This window comes from Corvus hawaiiensis, chromosome 7 (assembly GCF_020740725.1).
Source record: "Corvus hawaiiensis isolate bCorHaw1 chromosome 7, bCorHaw1.pri.cur, whole genome shotgun sequence".
NCBI lineage: Eukaryota > Metazoa > Chordata > Aves > Passeriformes > Corvidae > Corvus > Corvus hawaiiensis.
The window spans coordinates 32,808,406-32,826,912 of record NC_063219.1 but is presented as its reverse complement, the minus strand read 5'-3'; the positions used below and the strand labels follow the sequence as shown (position 1 = coordinate 32,826,912).

At 37.0% G+C, this 18,507-nt stretch overlaps 1 protein-coding gene across 3 annotated transcripts in view; it reads left to right on the top strand.

Annotated features, from left to right (window-relative positions):
- The window catches only part of DPP10 (dipeptidyl peptidase like 10), a 451,512-nt gene that overhangs the window by 329,015 nt on the left and 103,990 nt on the right, over positions 1-18,507 (top strand). For all 3 annotated transcript variants that reach the window (XM_048309457.1, XM_048309458.1, XM_048309456.1), the window contains exon 5: positions 2,017-2,091. In XM_048309457.1, the coding sequence (XP_048165414.1) occupies positions 2,017-2,091 (75 nt within the window). The remainder of the gene's footprint in view (positions 1-2,016; positions 2,092-18,507) is intronic.

Genomic DNA, 18,507 nt, shown 5'->3' with positions numbered 1-18,507 from the left:
AACTTAAATAAATGGGCTAATTATGTTTTTATGATAATTTAAAGAAATCAGCATTGCTATCAGCTTTGGCAATGAGACATGATTTCTGCTGGTCTAATTTTAAGTTTCTTATTTCTGAAGTGAAACATTAAAAAGTATGAAACAGCTTTATACTCCTTTTACCAAGAATTATGCTGTCATACTAACAAAAAGAAAACTATTTTGCACCAATCCATTACCATATAGTTTTTTCGGCATTGAATGTACACCATGTGTCTGAGGCATTTTGGAGGCAAACAAAATTTTGCAGGTGAGTGCAAGCTGAATGAACAAGGTCAGTGGGATTCAAAAGACTTTAAATCCCAAATCCACAACACTCTGTACTTGGATATGGAATATGCAAGTAGTTCTTGCTGGTGTTGCCTGGAGCTGCCAATAGCTTGTAGCTGAGCTGCTCAGGTGTTTGCAGGAAGAGCCTCATTACTTGTGTGGTGGCATAATGAGGGACTGGAGATTCTTACTGAATGTGTGAGGTGGTAGGAGCTGCACTCCCTGGGAACGAATTTGGAAAGCTGCCTGGGTTATGTAGTGCTGAACGCTGAGGTGGTGGAGCAGTAATTAATAAACTGCTACAAAAAAGACAAATTTCACATCTGAAAATATTTTCAGCAAAGTGCCAAGAAAAGGGAATGTTACTCATAGGTTAACATTAACAGAGTCTCTGCTTAAAGATGATTAACTCATAAAAGCAAGTTTGGGTACAGTAGGAATCTATTCTGGATGCTTTGTAGATACAGAAGGATGGTTTAAGGTGTGTTGCTTTTTTTTTTTTTTTTGTTCCCCTTCTTTCTCAAGACTGCAGATTTATCTTCTGACTTTTGCTTCTGTCATGCTGCTGAATCAAACTAATACAGTTTATCTTCAAAAAATACTTTTCCCTTTAATTCTTTTGGATACCTTGATTCTAACTATATTACCTAGGAACCTGAGTTTAATCTGTATATCAAAATATAGCATCTTTCCAGTTTATTGGAAGCTTTTTTTTTTCCCCAGGTATAACTCCTTAGCTACTCTGAATGTAATAGTTTGTGATTTCCTGCTTGTGTGCCTTTTAAAATCCTGTTGAGTTCATTAGTTTAGCAGTGGGATTAGGCTAAACAGAACAAGATGCTTAAGAAATAAAACAGTGGATAGATCTTGTTCTACTTAGCTATTTTTTTATTTGTTTTCATCTTATGGCTTTGTGGTTCTGTTATTTTTTTTCTGTCCTACTTTTTCTATTCTTATCTGGATTTTTCACATCTTCCTTTTCCTTTCTTTCTGGAAATAGATGTCTTGAGATTAATTTTAAATTATTTCCTTCAGTGCTCTTTAAAGCACATTCTTATCTTTCTCATGCATTAGTTCATTAAATTATTTCTGACATCAACATTACCCCTTGATGAAATTATAATCTTGAATTCAATTGGGTGTCATGTAGTCTTGGGTGGATGTAAAGCATTATTAGTTTTATAATGCTACCTTATGTTTCAATTTGCTCTCTGCTAAGAATTTTCTTTATTTTAATAAAGACTTTTGCTTTAGTTCAAGTTGTTTTGAAAAATGTTTGTGGCATTAGAGGGAAAGCAGTAGAGACATAGTGCACACCTATTTTTTTCTTGCATGTGATCTTTAAGGCAAACTTAGTGATGAATCTCCCTTTTAATCATTCCAAACAAAGTGTGTTCCTTCATCCTCTGATGAGGTGGTTATAGTTGTTATCCTTGAGCTTAGTGCTTGAAGTGATGATAAAAAAACTCATCAGCTTCTTAACTGGTGTTTAGGGTTGAAGCCAGATTCTTCAGTTGCCATTGTACTGATACCAGCTAATTAGACTGAGAATTATTTGAGGCCTTCTTTTGTGAAAATTACATCGGTTTTCTAAACCAAATCTGTCTTATGAATGGGAAGTTCTTAAATGAGCTGTAGGAACATTTGGGAAAAGGGATCTTATTAATTTCCTATTGCAGACTCACTTTTACTGTTACTTCATTTCAGGTAACCTTCAAAGCATCAAGATACTCTGTTTCACCAGACTTAAGATTTGTTCTTCTTGCATATGATGTTAAACAGGTAAGCCAGCCCTTCATAATCAAAGAGCCTCTAAATCAAAACTCCAAAAGCCATGTTGTTTTGTTTGTTCCATTTGCTATTCTACATAATATAATATGACTGGTGTACTTGATTTCTCTTCCCAAAACCTTCTGATTCCGTGATGGGGAAGTTTGTATTTAGGTGTGTATGGAAGTATTGCCTGGTTCTCAGGTAGGTAAATTGCAATGGCTCCTCTGAAGTGCCATGCTGGTTTTGGCAGTAAAGGTTTTCTAACCCTTAATCTGCTCTGTTACCACCTGTTTATGTGAAATCCTATCTTTTGATATTCCTTCTGTTTTAAACAGTTATACTGGTCATTTATGGACTATACAAAAAAACCCCCAAAAAACTAGGCTGATTCATGTCATGGAATTTTTGTTGCTGGCTTCAGGGGTCTGAAGTGTGATAGTCTGAAAGCCTGCATAATGCAGTGTATTCTTTGTTTCTTACAGTATTTAGAGATTTTGTTGGCTATTACATTGTCAAGAAGAGTTTTGATCAATAGTACCATGTAGTGTTTTCTAAAATAAATCTTGGAACACAGAAAGGAAAGAAAAAAACTAGTTTTCAAAAAAAAATAGGACTCAGTGGTTGTTTGAATAAGTTTGGATTGTTTTCTTTGTTCTAATGGTGTTGATATAAAGTGATTTGTTAACTTGGTATTACGTCCAAGTAGGGTTTTTATCTACCAGTTCTGGTGGATTCCAGATCAAGTTTTCCCTACAATATGCATCTATCAATAGGAGAGAGCTGCTGTTGTTCAGTTCACTCTTTTTTGGTGAAGTGTTCCAGTTTTATTTGTGTCTGAAAAATACTTGCTCCTTGCTGCTTTCCTTCTTGATTGCTTCTTATATTGTGAAAGATTTTAATAATCCCTCCTACTGACTTAAATTCCTCATATGTTCTATTGAAATTTTGATTTTGGATGGGCTTTTCCCCCTTTCCTTAAGATTTTCTTAGAAATACCATATGTAGCTGATACAGATAAATAAGGAAAGCGTCAAAGTATCCATCACTCTTTATTACATGAAAATGTGTTAACAGCAGGGATGAATTGTTGCAGTGGGGAGGGACCCCAACAATGAATCCCTGGTACTGTCCTGCTAGCACTCTGTCCTGGCACTGGGCAATCTCCTGCCTGCTCCGAGCGGGGAGGACGGAAACCGATGGCGGCGCAGGAGGGCAGGCAGAGCTCCTGGTGGGGTTTGCCTTGCCCACCCATGGCGAGGCAGGAAAGAAGTGGAGGGACTTCTTTGTGGGGGGAGAGGGTTTATTGGAGAGGAAAATCCATGGAGAAAGCCAAAGAACTGTGGCTTGCAGGGGGTCTTGTACCCCCACAATATGTGGAAAACACACAGTAACCAATGGAACATCAGCCAGGGGGTGTTACCGAGGTGGGGAGAAGGAATTGTGGCAAGTGGGAGAAGGGGTAGGCAGGGAGGAGTAACAAGGGCCAATTAACTAATTAATATATAAACCTCTTTGGAAAGACAACCAAGTATGAGAAATAAGGGGAGGGGAGGGCTGCAGCCAGTGGTAAGGCACAGATTTATATATTTTTCACAGCCTTTTGAATGCTCAAGGCTTTTGGGCTGTGGAAGCATCAAACCAATGGATCCTTTGGTCTACTTGATTTGGCTGGCCATGGCTCACCACAACACCCTGGCCCATGATAGAGATGGTCCATTGGCATGCAAAGAGCTCTCAGTGCATGCTGAATCTATCAGTTCACAGTAGAAGCCTCTTTCTGTATTTCAGTCTTGGTTTTGTTGCAAAAAGAAACTTTTCCATCCTTTCACAGTGAAGTTACATAGAGGAAAAAGGTTTGGAGCATTTACATTTTCCATCTAGAGGTTTTCTTTGCTCAACTGTATTGACAAGAAGTAGTTAAAATGAGAAATGAACAGGGTTTGGCAAGCAGTCTGTGGTGGTGGTCCTGGGTGGCTTTGGATGAAGCTTGTGTTGCTTACTCTCAACTGCTCCAGCTGAGCTCATGGCTTTCAAACCAGAAACATACTGTGATTGTCATGCCTTCTAAAAGTGGTGGTGGTGCTCCTGAAACTCATAATAGCTGGCTGTTGTCACTAATACCTTAGCTCCGAAATATGCTTAAGGTGGAAGGAAAAAGCACCAAAAATCATGTAAGGCAATTTATGCAGAAGCTGCCCAAAATATTCTTGTGAATAACTGGAGAAAGTTTTTTTTTCTCCAAATTTTCTGACTCTTGGGATATTTGTTAGGCTGAAAAAGCACTTTTGTCTTCTCCAAATCTGATGGAGAAAAGGCATGCAATGCCTTGGAAAGCCTGTATATTTCCTCATAAGTAATGCTTCCGAATTACATCAAGGGTTAAGTTAGTGTTCATAATTCTTGTGATTTCAGAGTTTTTTTTCTCAGCCAGAGCCCGACTTACTGCATCTGGATGAGAGGAAATCCTCTTGTCTGCTTTACTTTCCCGCCTGGCTATTAACTGTAAATTATTAAATTTATTAACTATAGAATTAAAGTCAATACAAAGCAGCTTAGTATTAAGCTTAACTGGAGAGTTTCCAGTTAGTTTCAGTAGAATCAGGCCAGATTCTTTCTTCATACCTCTTTTGAGTGTAACTTTTTATGAAACTGAGGATTTGCTTATTGTCATGTGTTACATGGTTGAGTCTAATAATACCCAGTTCAAGGAACCACAAGTAATTTATATTAGACATTAGGTTGATCTCTCCATCTGCTATAAATTGCCACAGACCTCTGGACCTTACTAGCTATGTTTTCCCCTTTTTTTTCCTTCTTTGCTAAAATTTAGGCGTGTAATTGTCCTGCAATGTATTTGATGGGATTTCTGCTTTTGAAGAGTCTCAAGGCTTTGGGTTTTTAAAATTATAATGGTTGTTTACATACATCAATCTGTGTTCTTCGTAACATACAGTAATACAGCTGGAACAGATTTATTAATCAACAGTTTTATAAATAAGCTAGTGTGTTTCAGCTGAGCAGATTGGAGGGAAATAGAGACAAATGCTCCTTCAAGACATTTTGTCATGAAATTGTAATTAGAAACAAGATTATTTTGATGTTTGGATTAAAAATAAATGTTGAGTTAAATTAAGTAGTTGAATATTTATTTTACTGTTGTCAGCATTTTCTTTAATCTATTTTATGCTTGGAATGGCAAACTTTAATTAAATTTGCAGTCATTTCAGCACAATTAAGAATATCCTCTATGCATAACGAAACATAAATCTGCATGAAAATAAGCCATCTTTGAATACAAAAGTAATAATTGAATGGTCATTTAAATTATGCTCAATACAAGGATGAAAACCATTTCCTGTGGTATAGCAGTTGGTTTGGTCTAGCTCTGTGAAAATATTATGGAAGAAAATCTTTTTGCTGAGGAATTCGAGGTGTTGTACCTTGATTTCTGGACATCAGGCTCCCTCCATCTCCTTCCCAGCAGGTCACAGGACAGGCTGGTAGTACTGGCATAAGCCCAGGGGCTGTCTGGTGTTTCCTGTTGGAACACAAGGCTGTGGTGATTGTAGAGGTACTTTCTGTGTGTTCTTTGCTGCCCTTCTCCGTGGTTCCTCACGCTTCTGGAATGCTTTTCATCAATTCTCCGATGTTTCTGACGTTGCCAAAGGTCCCATGGGTCAGCTGCAGTGTACATGGTCTTTCTGCCTGTCACTCCCCATAATTTGGTTGGCGTTGCTGAAAAGGTCTCATTGTGCAAGGCAGCAGATCAGTAATAGAAACTAATTTGGGAAATGAGCTCAGACATCCTTGCTGGATCCATCCTCATTCTTCTGGGACAGTAGGAACACAGCACCAGGGAAACTATGGTACCTATTGTATGCAGAGAGGGGACAGTTTTGCAGGACTGTAGCTTTTTGATTTTCCTTTGAAGACTTTCAAGGTGTGAGCAAAGAATGTGACACTCTGGGTGACAGTATCTAAGCTGGCTGAGATTTCAAGAAGAAAGATTATTTCACTATTGCTTTCAATAAGGACTGTGTTAAAATTACATTTGAAATTTTTCTCACTCTTCTAGTGCTATAATTCACAACTACCAAAACCTGATTTATAGTTTTGATAAGAAAATGGAGATCAGACACTCTGTTCTTGCATTAATGGTAAAGAATGGGGCAGTGAATTTGCAGAAGAGTGAGAATTGAGGTCCTAGGAATTCTTTTACCATTAGGGAACTTTGGTGTCCCTCAGGGTTATACCTTGCAACTTGTCCCTGGACTCCACATGAAATGAAAATAAGCTTAATTCCAGATAAAGTGGTTTTGCTCACTCATCATGGGCATGTTGTCCCAGTGCTCTTGCTGGAGCATAATGTGCCACAGAAGAGCAAGTGAAGAAGTAGATGAGATCATTTCCTCTCTTTCCTCATGTGATTTTTTTTCTTCCCACAAACAAACTGTTCTTCCTCTTCCCTGCTTTCAAAGCCCTTTTGAATGCCAAGCTTCAGGAATTTTTCCTACTTTATTCTCTTTTCTATTAATAAGGCATCATCTTCTGTTTTCAGTACAAGATTAATTATGTGTGAATTTTTTTAGCTCTTGGTTCAGAAATGTGCTTAAAAACAGATTAAAGTTCAACTCTAGTTTAGAAGCGTGAGCATTTATATGCTCTCTAAAAAAGGAAATCTTCTCCTGAATTAGGACTTCAAACTGTAATCTTTTTTAGCTAGAGAATTTTAATAAAACAATATATTTAGCTTAAAAAAAATAGATTTTAACACTTCTTATGGTAAGATCAGGATGAAGAATAACCCAATCCTCTTCAGAAAGGAAGGAGAAAAATAATTTTAAATCAAAATGCCACTCATCTAGTAGAAATAATTCAAAAGTGTATCTGAATATTTTCAGTTCAGTGTATTAAAGACAAGAGGTCCAACATGGCATTTGAAGCAAAGAACCTCCAAGTTACTTTCTGCTGTGTGCTGACGCCTGTCATCACTTTGCTGCTATAATATCTATTTTTAGAGCATAATGACAGGGACCATGGTCTACAGTAAATGAAGGACAAACAAGTGACATTCTCATCAAGCTGTTAGAGATTGACTTTGATACTGGCTTACTCAAGTGCACTGAAAGGATCTTCAGGAGTTTGCCTGCAAATTAGGAGAATCCATGAGGGGAAGAACTCATTGAAGTCTTAAATTATATGTTCTGCATTAGAAAATTATCTTTCTTCTGAGCAGGTGGAAACTAAATGCTCAATTGTCAGTAAACCTCTTGGTCAGTGAAATTAATTAGTGGATTTTTGTTCTGAAAAATTTAAAAGGTAAAGAAACTACCTAGCATTATGTCTTATTTCTAATCATGACACTGGTTTTAACGTGTGCAGGTGTTTTCAAGATGGTTTATACAGTGCTTGTGGAAGTCTGACTATGAGGAGCATTATCTGCAGTACCAGCCAAGGGTTGGAAACACACATAACGAAGATGAAATGAAATCTGTCATCTGGCACATGGAAACAACATTTTCTCAACAAGATTATTTCATACAAAAGAATAAAAAAAGACTTTTTAAACCAGCAGCGATCTGGCCAACAATATTTTATGTAATGCTCTCTATGAAGTAAAGATCTGATATAAAATTCATGCTATCAACTTTTTCCTCCAGAAATGCATGGTTCTTTAGATAAACCTGTTTTTCATGTGTATTTCTGCAGGTCCTCAGGGTAATCTTTCATCTCTCATTTGTTCATTTTGAGATGAGTCCAGAAGCAAATCATGCATGTGCACACTCCTGAACTTAGGAGATCGTAAATAAAAGTCTGATCCTGACATGACTTTCCCATTCATCTTTATCTCTCATCAAGAACACGAAGGAACAGGTTTTATCAGCTTTAGGGCAGCAAGAAAAAAAATAAGAAGGGATTTTTAAGTGAGATCCACCCCCAAAATCTGAACTCATTTCTTGCAAATAGTTTTTGTGATATGTTTTATTCCTCTCTTAGGTGTGACAAGACTGGGTGCTTAAAAGGTCAAATATTGAGCAATTCATGGAATTAGGCTGCTCAGATCTTTGTGTTTTAAAGGCTGTTGATTTAGTTTGAATCGAAGTTTTAGATGGACAGAGCCTGGTAATATAACAGTGAGGCTGTAGGTTGTCTTGGCATACTGCTCTTCTTTTTCATATATTTGACTTTATTTTATAGAGCTCCACAGATATGTAAGGCATTTTTAAGATATAAAAAGCCAAGGTCTTTGCCTGAGGAGATGATGTGCTTTGTAGTAAAATATGGCAAAATGAATTTTATGACACTTCCTACTATCATGAATTATCCCCTAGGAGTGAGTATTCATGTGAACACACAATGTCCAACTTTTATCCAGGATTTTATCTAAATTATGTGGCAAAACATAATAGCCGCCGGTCCCCATAAATGGAAGATGGGGAAAATAGAGTGTATTTTATGGTTAGAATCATGGACATTGATGTTTGTTTTGTATTTGTCTGATAAACAGCCTCCATGTTTCACTCCTGTTGAGTTGCAGTCCTTTAAGTGCTTGCATTCAGTTCATCAGACAGGTTACTGCCTCACCACTTACTAGAAGTAGCAGAGTTATACCTGGAGGATCTGCATATATCTGCAATATTGTTTAAAAATGATTGGTATATTTGTAATGGGATGTTGAGGCTGCTCTCTGCCAGGGTGTTACTGTGATGGCCTACAGGACAGGGCTGGAACTGTCACAATTTCTGCCTCTAAAAAAAATTGGAACTAAAAAGATGGGAAACTGGAGTACTGTTTGGATGCTTCCACTGTTTCTTTAAATCTGATGTGGTAACTGCCATGTCACATACCAGTCCTTATGCATCTACTTGCTGTTTTTCATAAGGGATGTGTTGATTCATCTATGCAAGTTCAGCCTAGCGTAGCAGTTAAAAAAAGTAGATCACTCTTCCTAATAAACCACATGAGACAAGGTGTTGCTGCTTTTCAAGTAACTTACTGAAGTTTTCTGTTCCATTTATACTCACAGGATTGCTGCTCAACCTCAAGTTTTATAATTAAACAAAATAATTCTAATTTAGGTAGAAGATGGCTTTTTTCCCTTTTTCAGAGTTGCCAGAGTTGAAAATTCATGATTTGTGTTTCAGGTTCTTGTTCAAAGCCAGTATTGAAAAAGAAGATTGTACTTTGCTGTTGTTCAGTAAAAATGGACTCTAAGGCATTTAGCTTTTCAAACAAAATGTTTATTGACAGAAGAAGTATTTATTTTCAATAGTATTGTCATTCCTATCAAGTGTGAATACTGTTATTTCAGGAGGACTTAGGTGATGTCCAGCTGAGTTTCTGAGATCCAGCAGCCTAGGAACTCAGTCTTAACATAGCTCTTGATTTTCATGTGGTTGTATTCCTACATCACATAATAATCCATGGGGGCTGGAATCCTACTGTGCTGATGCTATAGGAACAGGCAATATTGCACTATTTAAGTCAGCAGTTCCCCTAATCTATGGACAATTTATTTTATATAGCATAAATTCTGCCTTCTGCTGTGAAACTGCCAACTATGTCATCACCCCTGTTCCTCTCTTGTGCATGGATAATGTGCAGAAGTGACCCAGAAATGTCCATTGTAAGTGAAGAGTTTGTCTGTCACAGCCCATGGACAGAAAAGCCCAATGTTTAAAAGTTTTTTCTTTGTTGTTTTGTTTTAATTCCACATATCTCTTGTGTGTGCTAGAAATAGTGTGCAGCTGAAAGCCAGTTATACAGTGATATTGCAATGTTTGGGGGTTTTTAGAAAATGGGGTAGTAATGATACTTTTATCAAAATAATGTGATAATAAGTCTTCCACAGCAGTGCTGAATGGAAAAAAATAAGGGGCTGTGTATATAAAACTAAGACAACAGGACAGCCTGAATAAATAACAGGGCAAGAACTGTTGGGAGTCTTAATTGGGGACTGTGTTAGTAGCTGTTAAAGGCTGGAAGAGCTGAACAGAGCTTTAATTTGGATTGAGATCTGCCAGAGTTCACCACAACTAGACTCACCTGATGCACCCACCTGTTTTTAACACTTTACTCTGTGTTCCCAAGAAATAATAATTCCCTTCCTCTTTACCAAAAAAAATATGGACTAAAAGAATGTTTTATACATCTTTCAGTTTTGACAGGTTTTACCCTGAGCATGAATTATTGTTACTTCAACTGCTACTCCTATTGATTTCTCAAATACAGGAGCTGGCTCACATCAAATACTGTGAATAAATGACTTCTGAGGAGCAAAATCACTTTGTGGCTCTGACTATCCTGTTATGTTAAAACCTTTTACTGAAAATGCCATGTATGTTTGATATGATGCAGATATCCTCATGTTCTACAGTGACTAATTTCAGGTCTAACTTAAAGACACACTTTTTATATGAACCAAAAATAAACAAGATGGCATTACTTAAAGAGTAGTCCTCTGAGCAAATGCCTGCAGTCCAGTTCATGTGTTCAATACACTTAGAAAATCCATTTTAAACAATGGGCTTTTTTTGCTTTTATTTCATTTTTCATAATATCCTCTCTCTGAAATTCAATAATAATGTATCTTACTGAGAAATGTGATATGCATTATAGCTTTCTCATTAAACTTTTAAATAAGATACCATTAGTATTGATGAATGTAATCCCAAATGGTCACTTAATCTTAAAATTGTCATTGATCACACATTCAGAATTTTAGTCTTGCAGCCAAAATAGTCTATATTGTCAGTGGTCATGAATTTTATACCAATAGCAATTAACATCTTTCTTTAGCTGCAGTGTTATTAATTAGATTTACAAACTAGGGATTACTTAGCGAGCTTCTGGTTGGTTTTTTCCTAACAACATTTACTAAAGAATCTTCTCAGATGTATTTGATATATGAAATAGAATGCTTAAGCACAGTCTAGAAACCCAAACTTGTCATATTTTGAAATATTTTGGTTTTGACTTTTAATAGAAATTAAGACGCAGAGTTATTCCATAATATTGATTGCTGAGCTAGCGTGTGGTTAAAGTCACATGAATAGTAGAGTTTGGTTTTACAAATATCTTTAGAAAAATTGAACCAAGTATCTTTGTAGAGGAGTTTTTCACATGTTAAATATGTCAGAGAATCATAGAATGGTTTGGGTTGAAAGGGACCCTAAAGATCATCTCACTCCAACCCCCTGCCATGGGCAGGGACAGCTCCCGCTAGACCAGGTTGCTCAGGCCCCCATCCAACCTGGCCTTGAGCACTTCCAGGCATGGAGCAAGGATTATACATAAGAATGTTTTTAAATGTATATATATGTGCTTAGATTTAAGTAAATATTGATTGAAATATTTTAAAATATCCTACAATTTAAATAACAATACAAAGTAGAAGCATGTACAAGGCAAAAAGGGTAATACTTCTCCAGTATTGTCCATGCTCTCTATCAGTGTTGCTGTCTTGAAATCAAAACTCCCAAATGTAATCTGCAGTTCTTATTTCAGTTGTTAAATACAATCAGGGCTAATTAGACTTTGCCCAGAGAGGCTGAGCACTTTCAGGACCGGGTTGGATAAAGCCCTGGGCCTCCTGGTCTGGATTCAGTGTTTATCCTGCTTTGTGGATGGAGTTCAGTTGATGGCTTCCTGGGATCCTTTCGATGTGGCTGAGTCTGTGTCATCACACCAGCAGTGTTCCCCCTTGAGATAAAGAGTCCCAAGATTTAAAAAAAAAAAAACAAAACAAAAAAAACCAACCAAACAAACTTTGTTTTGAAACAGTCTCCAAGAAAGAAAACAAATGTCAAACATCTACCCAAATGTTCCATTTCAAAAGGTTGCAAATAATAGATAAATATTCCTTAAATCATTTTCAATAATTTTATTTATCCTTTTCTTTTATTAAGATTAGATTTGTAATCTCCAGACGTTTCTGTATCGTTGTGTGTATTACAAATCTCATCCTTTGCCTCTCCAGACACATGAACAGAGACAGTTCTCACTGTATCAATCATATTTGGTGGGAAGAATTTATGAAATATTTCTCTGCTGCAAAAATGAGGAAAATCAGACAAAGGGAAAACCTAAGCTTTGGCTGAAGGTTCACAGTCACTTTTTGTTATGATTGTCAGGTAGGCTGACCAAATCTGGAATTATTCTAAAATGTGAGGGGGGGAAAAAATAAATACACTTCTCAATTATTCTGCATAATTCTGTCTCTATCAGCGGTGCATATTTAATAATAATAAAATTTTGCTTAAAATAGAAAAGTTGGAAAAAAAATATAACTTAAAAAAAATCATAGGAGTGATCATATAACTTGCAGCTTCTTTTTAATTCAAAATGGCAAGTTCTTGGTCAGAAGAATCTAACCCAGAAAGTGTAACTATAACGTACTTAAATGTTTTTAGTCTTGAACAAGAGAAATTTTGTATTGTGTATTAATTCACGCATTGAGCAGGGGTGGGAGGTGTTAGCCTTTCTGTTTGCTTGTTTTTCATAAGCAGAAGAAACCCAAGTATGTTGACATCTTAAAATCCTGGCACCTTTTTGGAAAAAAGATTAGTCACTTCAAAGACAAGTTCAAGTGTCAGTACCTGTGGTAAGGACAACCTGTAACAATGGTAAATGGTCCAAAACATGAACAAACTTGTTTAAAAACTGTCCCATGGACAATATCTGCTCTACCCAAATGTCTAGAACCTGACAAAAAGGATCTAGAACCTGGAGGGTGCAATGGGAGCTTCAGAGCTGCTTATCACACTTCAGAGAACCAGGGCAAGCACATCAGAATTTAATTTTCTTCCACAATCTTTCACTGCTCAGGAAATATCATTAACTTTATATTCAAGTAGCCATTGTCATCTAGGGGGCTCCTCAAGTGCCTATCACTTCTGAACTTGATGAAAATGCTATTAAAGTCAGTGGAACTTTTCCCATTGTCTTTAAAATGGACTTTTGGATTAGCCCTTGTCGAGCTATCACACAAATGTGATAAAGTCATCTCCGCACTGTGACAGCATCGGCCACGTGGACAATGAATAAGGCACAGGATTTTCAGCAGGATCTTGTAGAGGATTTATCAATGTTTTCTGCAACTTATCTGTGCTGTGAGTTGGCCTTTAGGGTCTGTAGGTTGTTTATAACTTTGTCAGGATCAGTCAACTCGTTCCTCATGATGTTCCCTCTCTTTAGGGACAACTGTGACAGAGACTTTGGACAGCTGGCTGCTGTCATTGTTATTTTCTGTAGCATTTTGAGTGCAATTCACTTGGCCCTGATGCACTGTCAGCTCACAGTGGTTCTAATTGCCATCTTCACTGTCATTATCCTAAAGATATTTTAAAACTCCATTTTCCTCCAGTGGAAGGCTTCCTGAATGTGACCTTCATCTGCTTTTTGTGGATGCTGAGACAAGAATTGATTCAAGTTCTTGTTACTGTCAACTTCTTCTGCTTGTGGTTTCTTTTCTGGGCCTCCCTTCGCTGTTTAGCTGACATCTGTGTGAATGTGCTGTTTAACATGTTCGAGAGGCTGCAGAGGGGAGTGTGAGCTGGTTTATTCCTCTGCTGCTCCTCCCTCCTGGGGAGCTGGGTTTGGAGTGGTACCACTCCTACTTACATCAGCTCCTCTCTCGTTGGGATTTATGTTCCAAGCCTAGCAGCTGAACGTGGCCTTTGCATCCTTCTGTGATTGCACCACCCTGGCCGGGCTTGCAGGGCAGGGGAAATCAGTAACTGGTGCCTGGTGCAAAGCACAGCTGAACCTCAGCCTTTCCTGTGATAATCCCGTGTCTCTCTACTGTCCCCTGGGGATGGCTGGGTCTGAAACTGAGATCTAACAAAGTCTGCTCAACAGCTTGAACTACCATTTATGCTCTGATGGAGGATTTATGAATTTATATAGTTTATTAATGAAAAAAAATCACCTTTTTCTAACCTTATCTTGGAGGAGAGGTAGGAGGAAGAATCTATACATCTGTGATTAGATTAGCCTGGGAGAGGTTTGCCTGTGGGAAAGCTGTTCTTGTTTTCATGCTTTATCAATTAGTAGCATTAGCTGTTGTACCCCTTGATGGTTTATTTGTTGATACATTTAGATAGTTTGCAGCTGCAATGGACTTCTATCTCTAGTCCTTCCTTGTATCATGTAGCCCCTGTGTTGTAAAGCTGCATTGAGCTATTCCACAGAATATCCTGAGTTGGAAGGGACCCCTGAGGATCACGGAGACCAATTCTAATTCCCTTTAACCCTTTGAATTCCAGTCCTTGGGAAGATACAGAAAATTAAGCCGGCAGAAGTAACTTTGTGTCTCTCTGTCACATGATGCCAGTGCTACTTTATTTTTGTCCCAGATGTCTTTTTGAGTCAGCAACACTAACAGCAGTGGAAGTTTTAGTACAGCAGCATAATGAAGATCTTAAAGGGCATGGTGTTAAATGTGCTTTCAGCTCATCAAAGTGTTCTTGAGGTTCAGGGCAGATCATTGGCTTTAATGTAACCTTTTTTTGTAGGTTTCTTTCAGAGAGTGGACTGCATAAATAGTTAATTTTAGGGTATAGGTCTCAACCCTTTGTTGTGAGGTTTATATTTGTCATGTCTGTGGATGTTGGTCAAAGGTGAAAATTCTTGGAAAATGTTGTGTTTTCTGGAATTCTGTTAACCTGGAATTGTACCACAAAGGCTCAGGTTGCCGTAATGGTTGGAGAACTTACCTGCAATAATGTAAATAAACTGTAGTTAGATTTAAATTAGCAAATTGAAGTTTCAGTAGAGAGTGTATGGCTATTTTCCCTTAATTTTAATGTAACCAAATCTTGTGCCTTTTAAGTTAAACAAGGCTTTTGAAGGAATGTTATAGACCTTAGATCTGTCTTATTTTTGAGGTAATGGTGCTTTTTTCTGTGTGCCTCAGTCTCAACCCATATGTGATCACATAATGCTATATTTGTGGTTCTGGAGTCTCAGTGATGTGAAAAAAAAAAATAGTAGAAACCCTCTGTACTGTAACTTTCATTCAGAGATTGCCAAGTGACATGAAAATCTCATACCTGTAAGAAGTCCTATAAAGGTGTTTTTAAATTTGAATATATTATATATTTATAAACTGTAATTTTTTACTTTTTAAATTATATAGGAAGGCTTTTCTGTGTCACCAGTATGTGTATTATAGTATATATTATAAACATATATATATGGACAATTTTTTTATTAAAACAATTAAGGCAATATACATATATATATATACACACATAAAATAAAAATGTAGCAATTAAATTTGAAGTGTGATTTCCAACACCTTGAGACATATAAAAATCACTCTTCCCCAAAAGGGCAAATATAAAGTTGAGAAAGGAAACTTGTATATTGATAGTTTTTCTCATGAGCGGAATTTCACTGTGACTCTCAGCTGTGGTATTCATTACAGCAGCCATCTGCTTTGGCAGTGCTGTAATTTCTTTTTTCAGTGGCTCAGATGAAATTAAATTCATCATACAGTGAACACCGCTAGGAAAGAAAAAATCTAAATATGAGCTTGGTATTAAAGTTATGGTAGCTCATTGCAATTTATGTCCTATTTGTATAGTGTTCCAAAAATAGAAGAACATCATTAACTGTTTTGAATATTCAGAGAAAGGTTGTCTATTTGGGTAGTTTTGCTTATATTAGTGTTCCAGTAATTTTTGCAACCTGACAGTGAAATGGGATTTTAGAACTTGAAAATGTGACAAGAAAATGAATGGGGAAAAACACAGAATCAGTGGAGGTCACAGTGAGGAACAGATTGCTCTTCTCTCCCACTCTCTTGCCTATTACTGATATCCAGGGATATGTCATTCTTAACTCTTCTTTTTGATCTCTTAGTAGTCTGAAGCTTGTAGGTTTTTACATTTATCCTAGTAGTTTGTTGTGTTCTGCCAGGAAGCATTCCCAAATTCTTGCTGTGTTTTCTTATATACTTTCATGTGCACATTAAAAAATACCAAGTTAACTGAGAAATATCACCCCTGCTTCTCTTTTTCTCCTGTTCCATTTCTCTAGCTTTTCTCTTCTTGTCTGTTTTCTCTACTTTGTTTAGTGTTTGTGAGACTTTAACTTTCTTAGTCCTATGCCCTCCCAGATATAATTATGTACTTTCTTACTCATTTAAATTTCTTTCTTGTTTCCTCTCCATCCCTAAGAGAGAAAGTTCCCTTTTCAAATATGTTTCTTGATCTCAAAAAATCCTCACTTAATCCATATTCTACCTACTTTATTATTTTGCCTCTTGCCACAGTTAGTAATATCTGTTTTCATTATTGCTTGTCTTGTATTTGATACTTTTATAGATAAATCAGATATAACCATCTTACGTGTGTTCCAGCCAAAGAAAAATGGGAATTCAGAACACAGAGTCTCTCTGCTATTGATTTGGCTACAGAGGGAGACTGGAGCATGCTTAGGAAGTGATTAGACATGAGAAGATACCTGATTGCAGAACTCCTGTGCTAATTTTGCTGGTTGTGTCTAAAGCTCAGAGATGTTAAATGACCAAAACTGGATGTATTGTCTGAGGGACTGTGGTTCTATGAATTGGGCAGATGGTCTTACTCCTGCCAAGTGCTGCTGTATGGCATGAGCTGGAAGGGTAGCCCAGTTCATTCCAATTCCTATAAAGTTCTTGCCACTGGGATGGGCTATCAAAAAAGTCTGAGGCTACAGAAGGTTCCTATGTATAGCAATGAGCTGAAATAATATGCAGAGCAAAAAATGAGTACAGTAGATGAAAAATGCTGGCAGCTAAATTTGGTCCTCACTTCTACTTTTTTATGTCTGCTAAAGTACTCCAATCGGCTAGTGGATAGCATATCTATCAATCTATACATTCACTTAAATAATGGAAATGAAAGTCAGTTCCTGAGCTCTATGTCTCTCAAAAACGTTAGAGACTTTTTAACCTTGAGGTGTTATATATGGTAGTATATTAAATTAGCATAAAATGTTATGATCACTGAGAGTGATATATGGTCATGTGTTCTCTTGCAATGCATCAAGAATAATGAGTGGTAATTGGTTCAGGACATTGATTAAAGAGCTGTGGAGACATAGTTTACTACACAAATGGCCTATCAAATTTCATCTCTGTTGTACTTGCCACTTTATTACTCTAACCTGGAATCATTTAAGTATGCCTGGACATATATATATCTATATATATATATATATATAACTTTTGATAGTTATTCGGTCAAGCTGTGGAAAAAATCCATGTTCAGAGGGGTGTACTCTGAAAACCTCCAAAAGAATTTTCCGTGGAGGATTTTACTGGAAGTAGATCTTTAGGTGTTGTGTCTTTCATTCAGGGGGATCATGGGTGGCCACAGAAAACCTTTATTTTAGCCTCATTTTGGTGGTAATATCTTGCACCAAATAGGTAAGTTCAATGAATTCTGTTCAGTCTGGTGTGAACAGGCTGAGTCACCATCTCTGGGGGTGTTTAAAGGTTGTGTGGATGTGTCAGTTCACTTGGGACATGTTTAGTGACGGTGCTGGGTTAATGGTTGGGCTCGATGATCATATTGCAACCTGAACAATTCTGTGGCTGTGTGAAACCTCTTGGAAATAGCACACTAATCCTTCTTATAAAATAGTGTGGAAATAATGGTTTTGTTATTGTTAGCTGAGGAAGATACATAGAATGCACTGTAAATTAATAGATTCTCAGAGATTTGTGTTTCTGACATGTTTCTCATTTATTTACATGATAATTTTTTTTTTCTGTTTTATCCTTACAAGACATAAATTCTAATATGCTGAAGGAAAAACACAGTTCAACAAGAAACTTTTTGTCATCTTGGGTAAAATAATTGTATCCTTAAGTTAGTCTTTTACTTTTTTGGGGTAAAATGCTTTACCAGCTCGCTTTCTGCATGCATGAGAGCAACACACTTGTCTTGAATAACCTTTGCCTTGCATTTTTTTCTATGAGCAGCATATTAAATGACAACACTGTGTGGGTTTGCTCTAATAAAAATAATGGGAAAAGGAGAAATCATTCTTTTTCCATAATTCTTAAAAAAGTTGTATGAAAGTATCTTAAGAAACATGGGAAAAGACAGATTGCCCTAAGCACTCTGCACACACCTGCAGTAAATCAGTTTGCCATGGAGATTGGAAAGTGAGCTGACATGGCCTTGCACAGGAGGGTGCAGAAGCAGTAGTCAGGATATCTGTGTTAATGTGTCTTTCTCCTGACAGTTAACCTCCATTGGATATCTCAGACTTTTCATGACTCTTTTTTTAATTCTCTGAGCAATTTTTCTTGCCATTGCTCAAGAAGTGAGGAAGACCTTGAAAAGATCCAGGGAGATTGATGTGCTGTCTCGTAAGAAGAGCTAAAAATGCTTGGTTTGTTTTATAAAAGGATAGGGTAAGGCAGGGCTT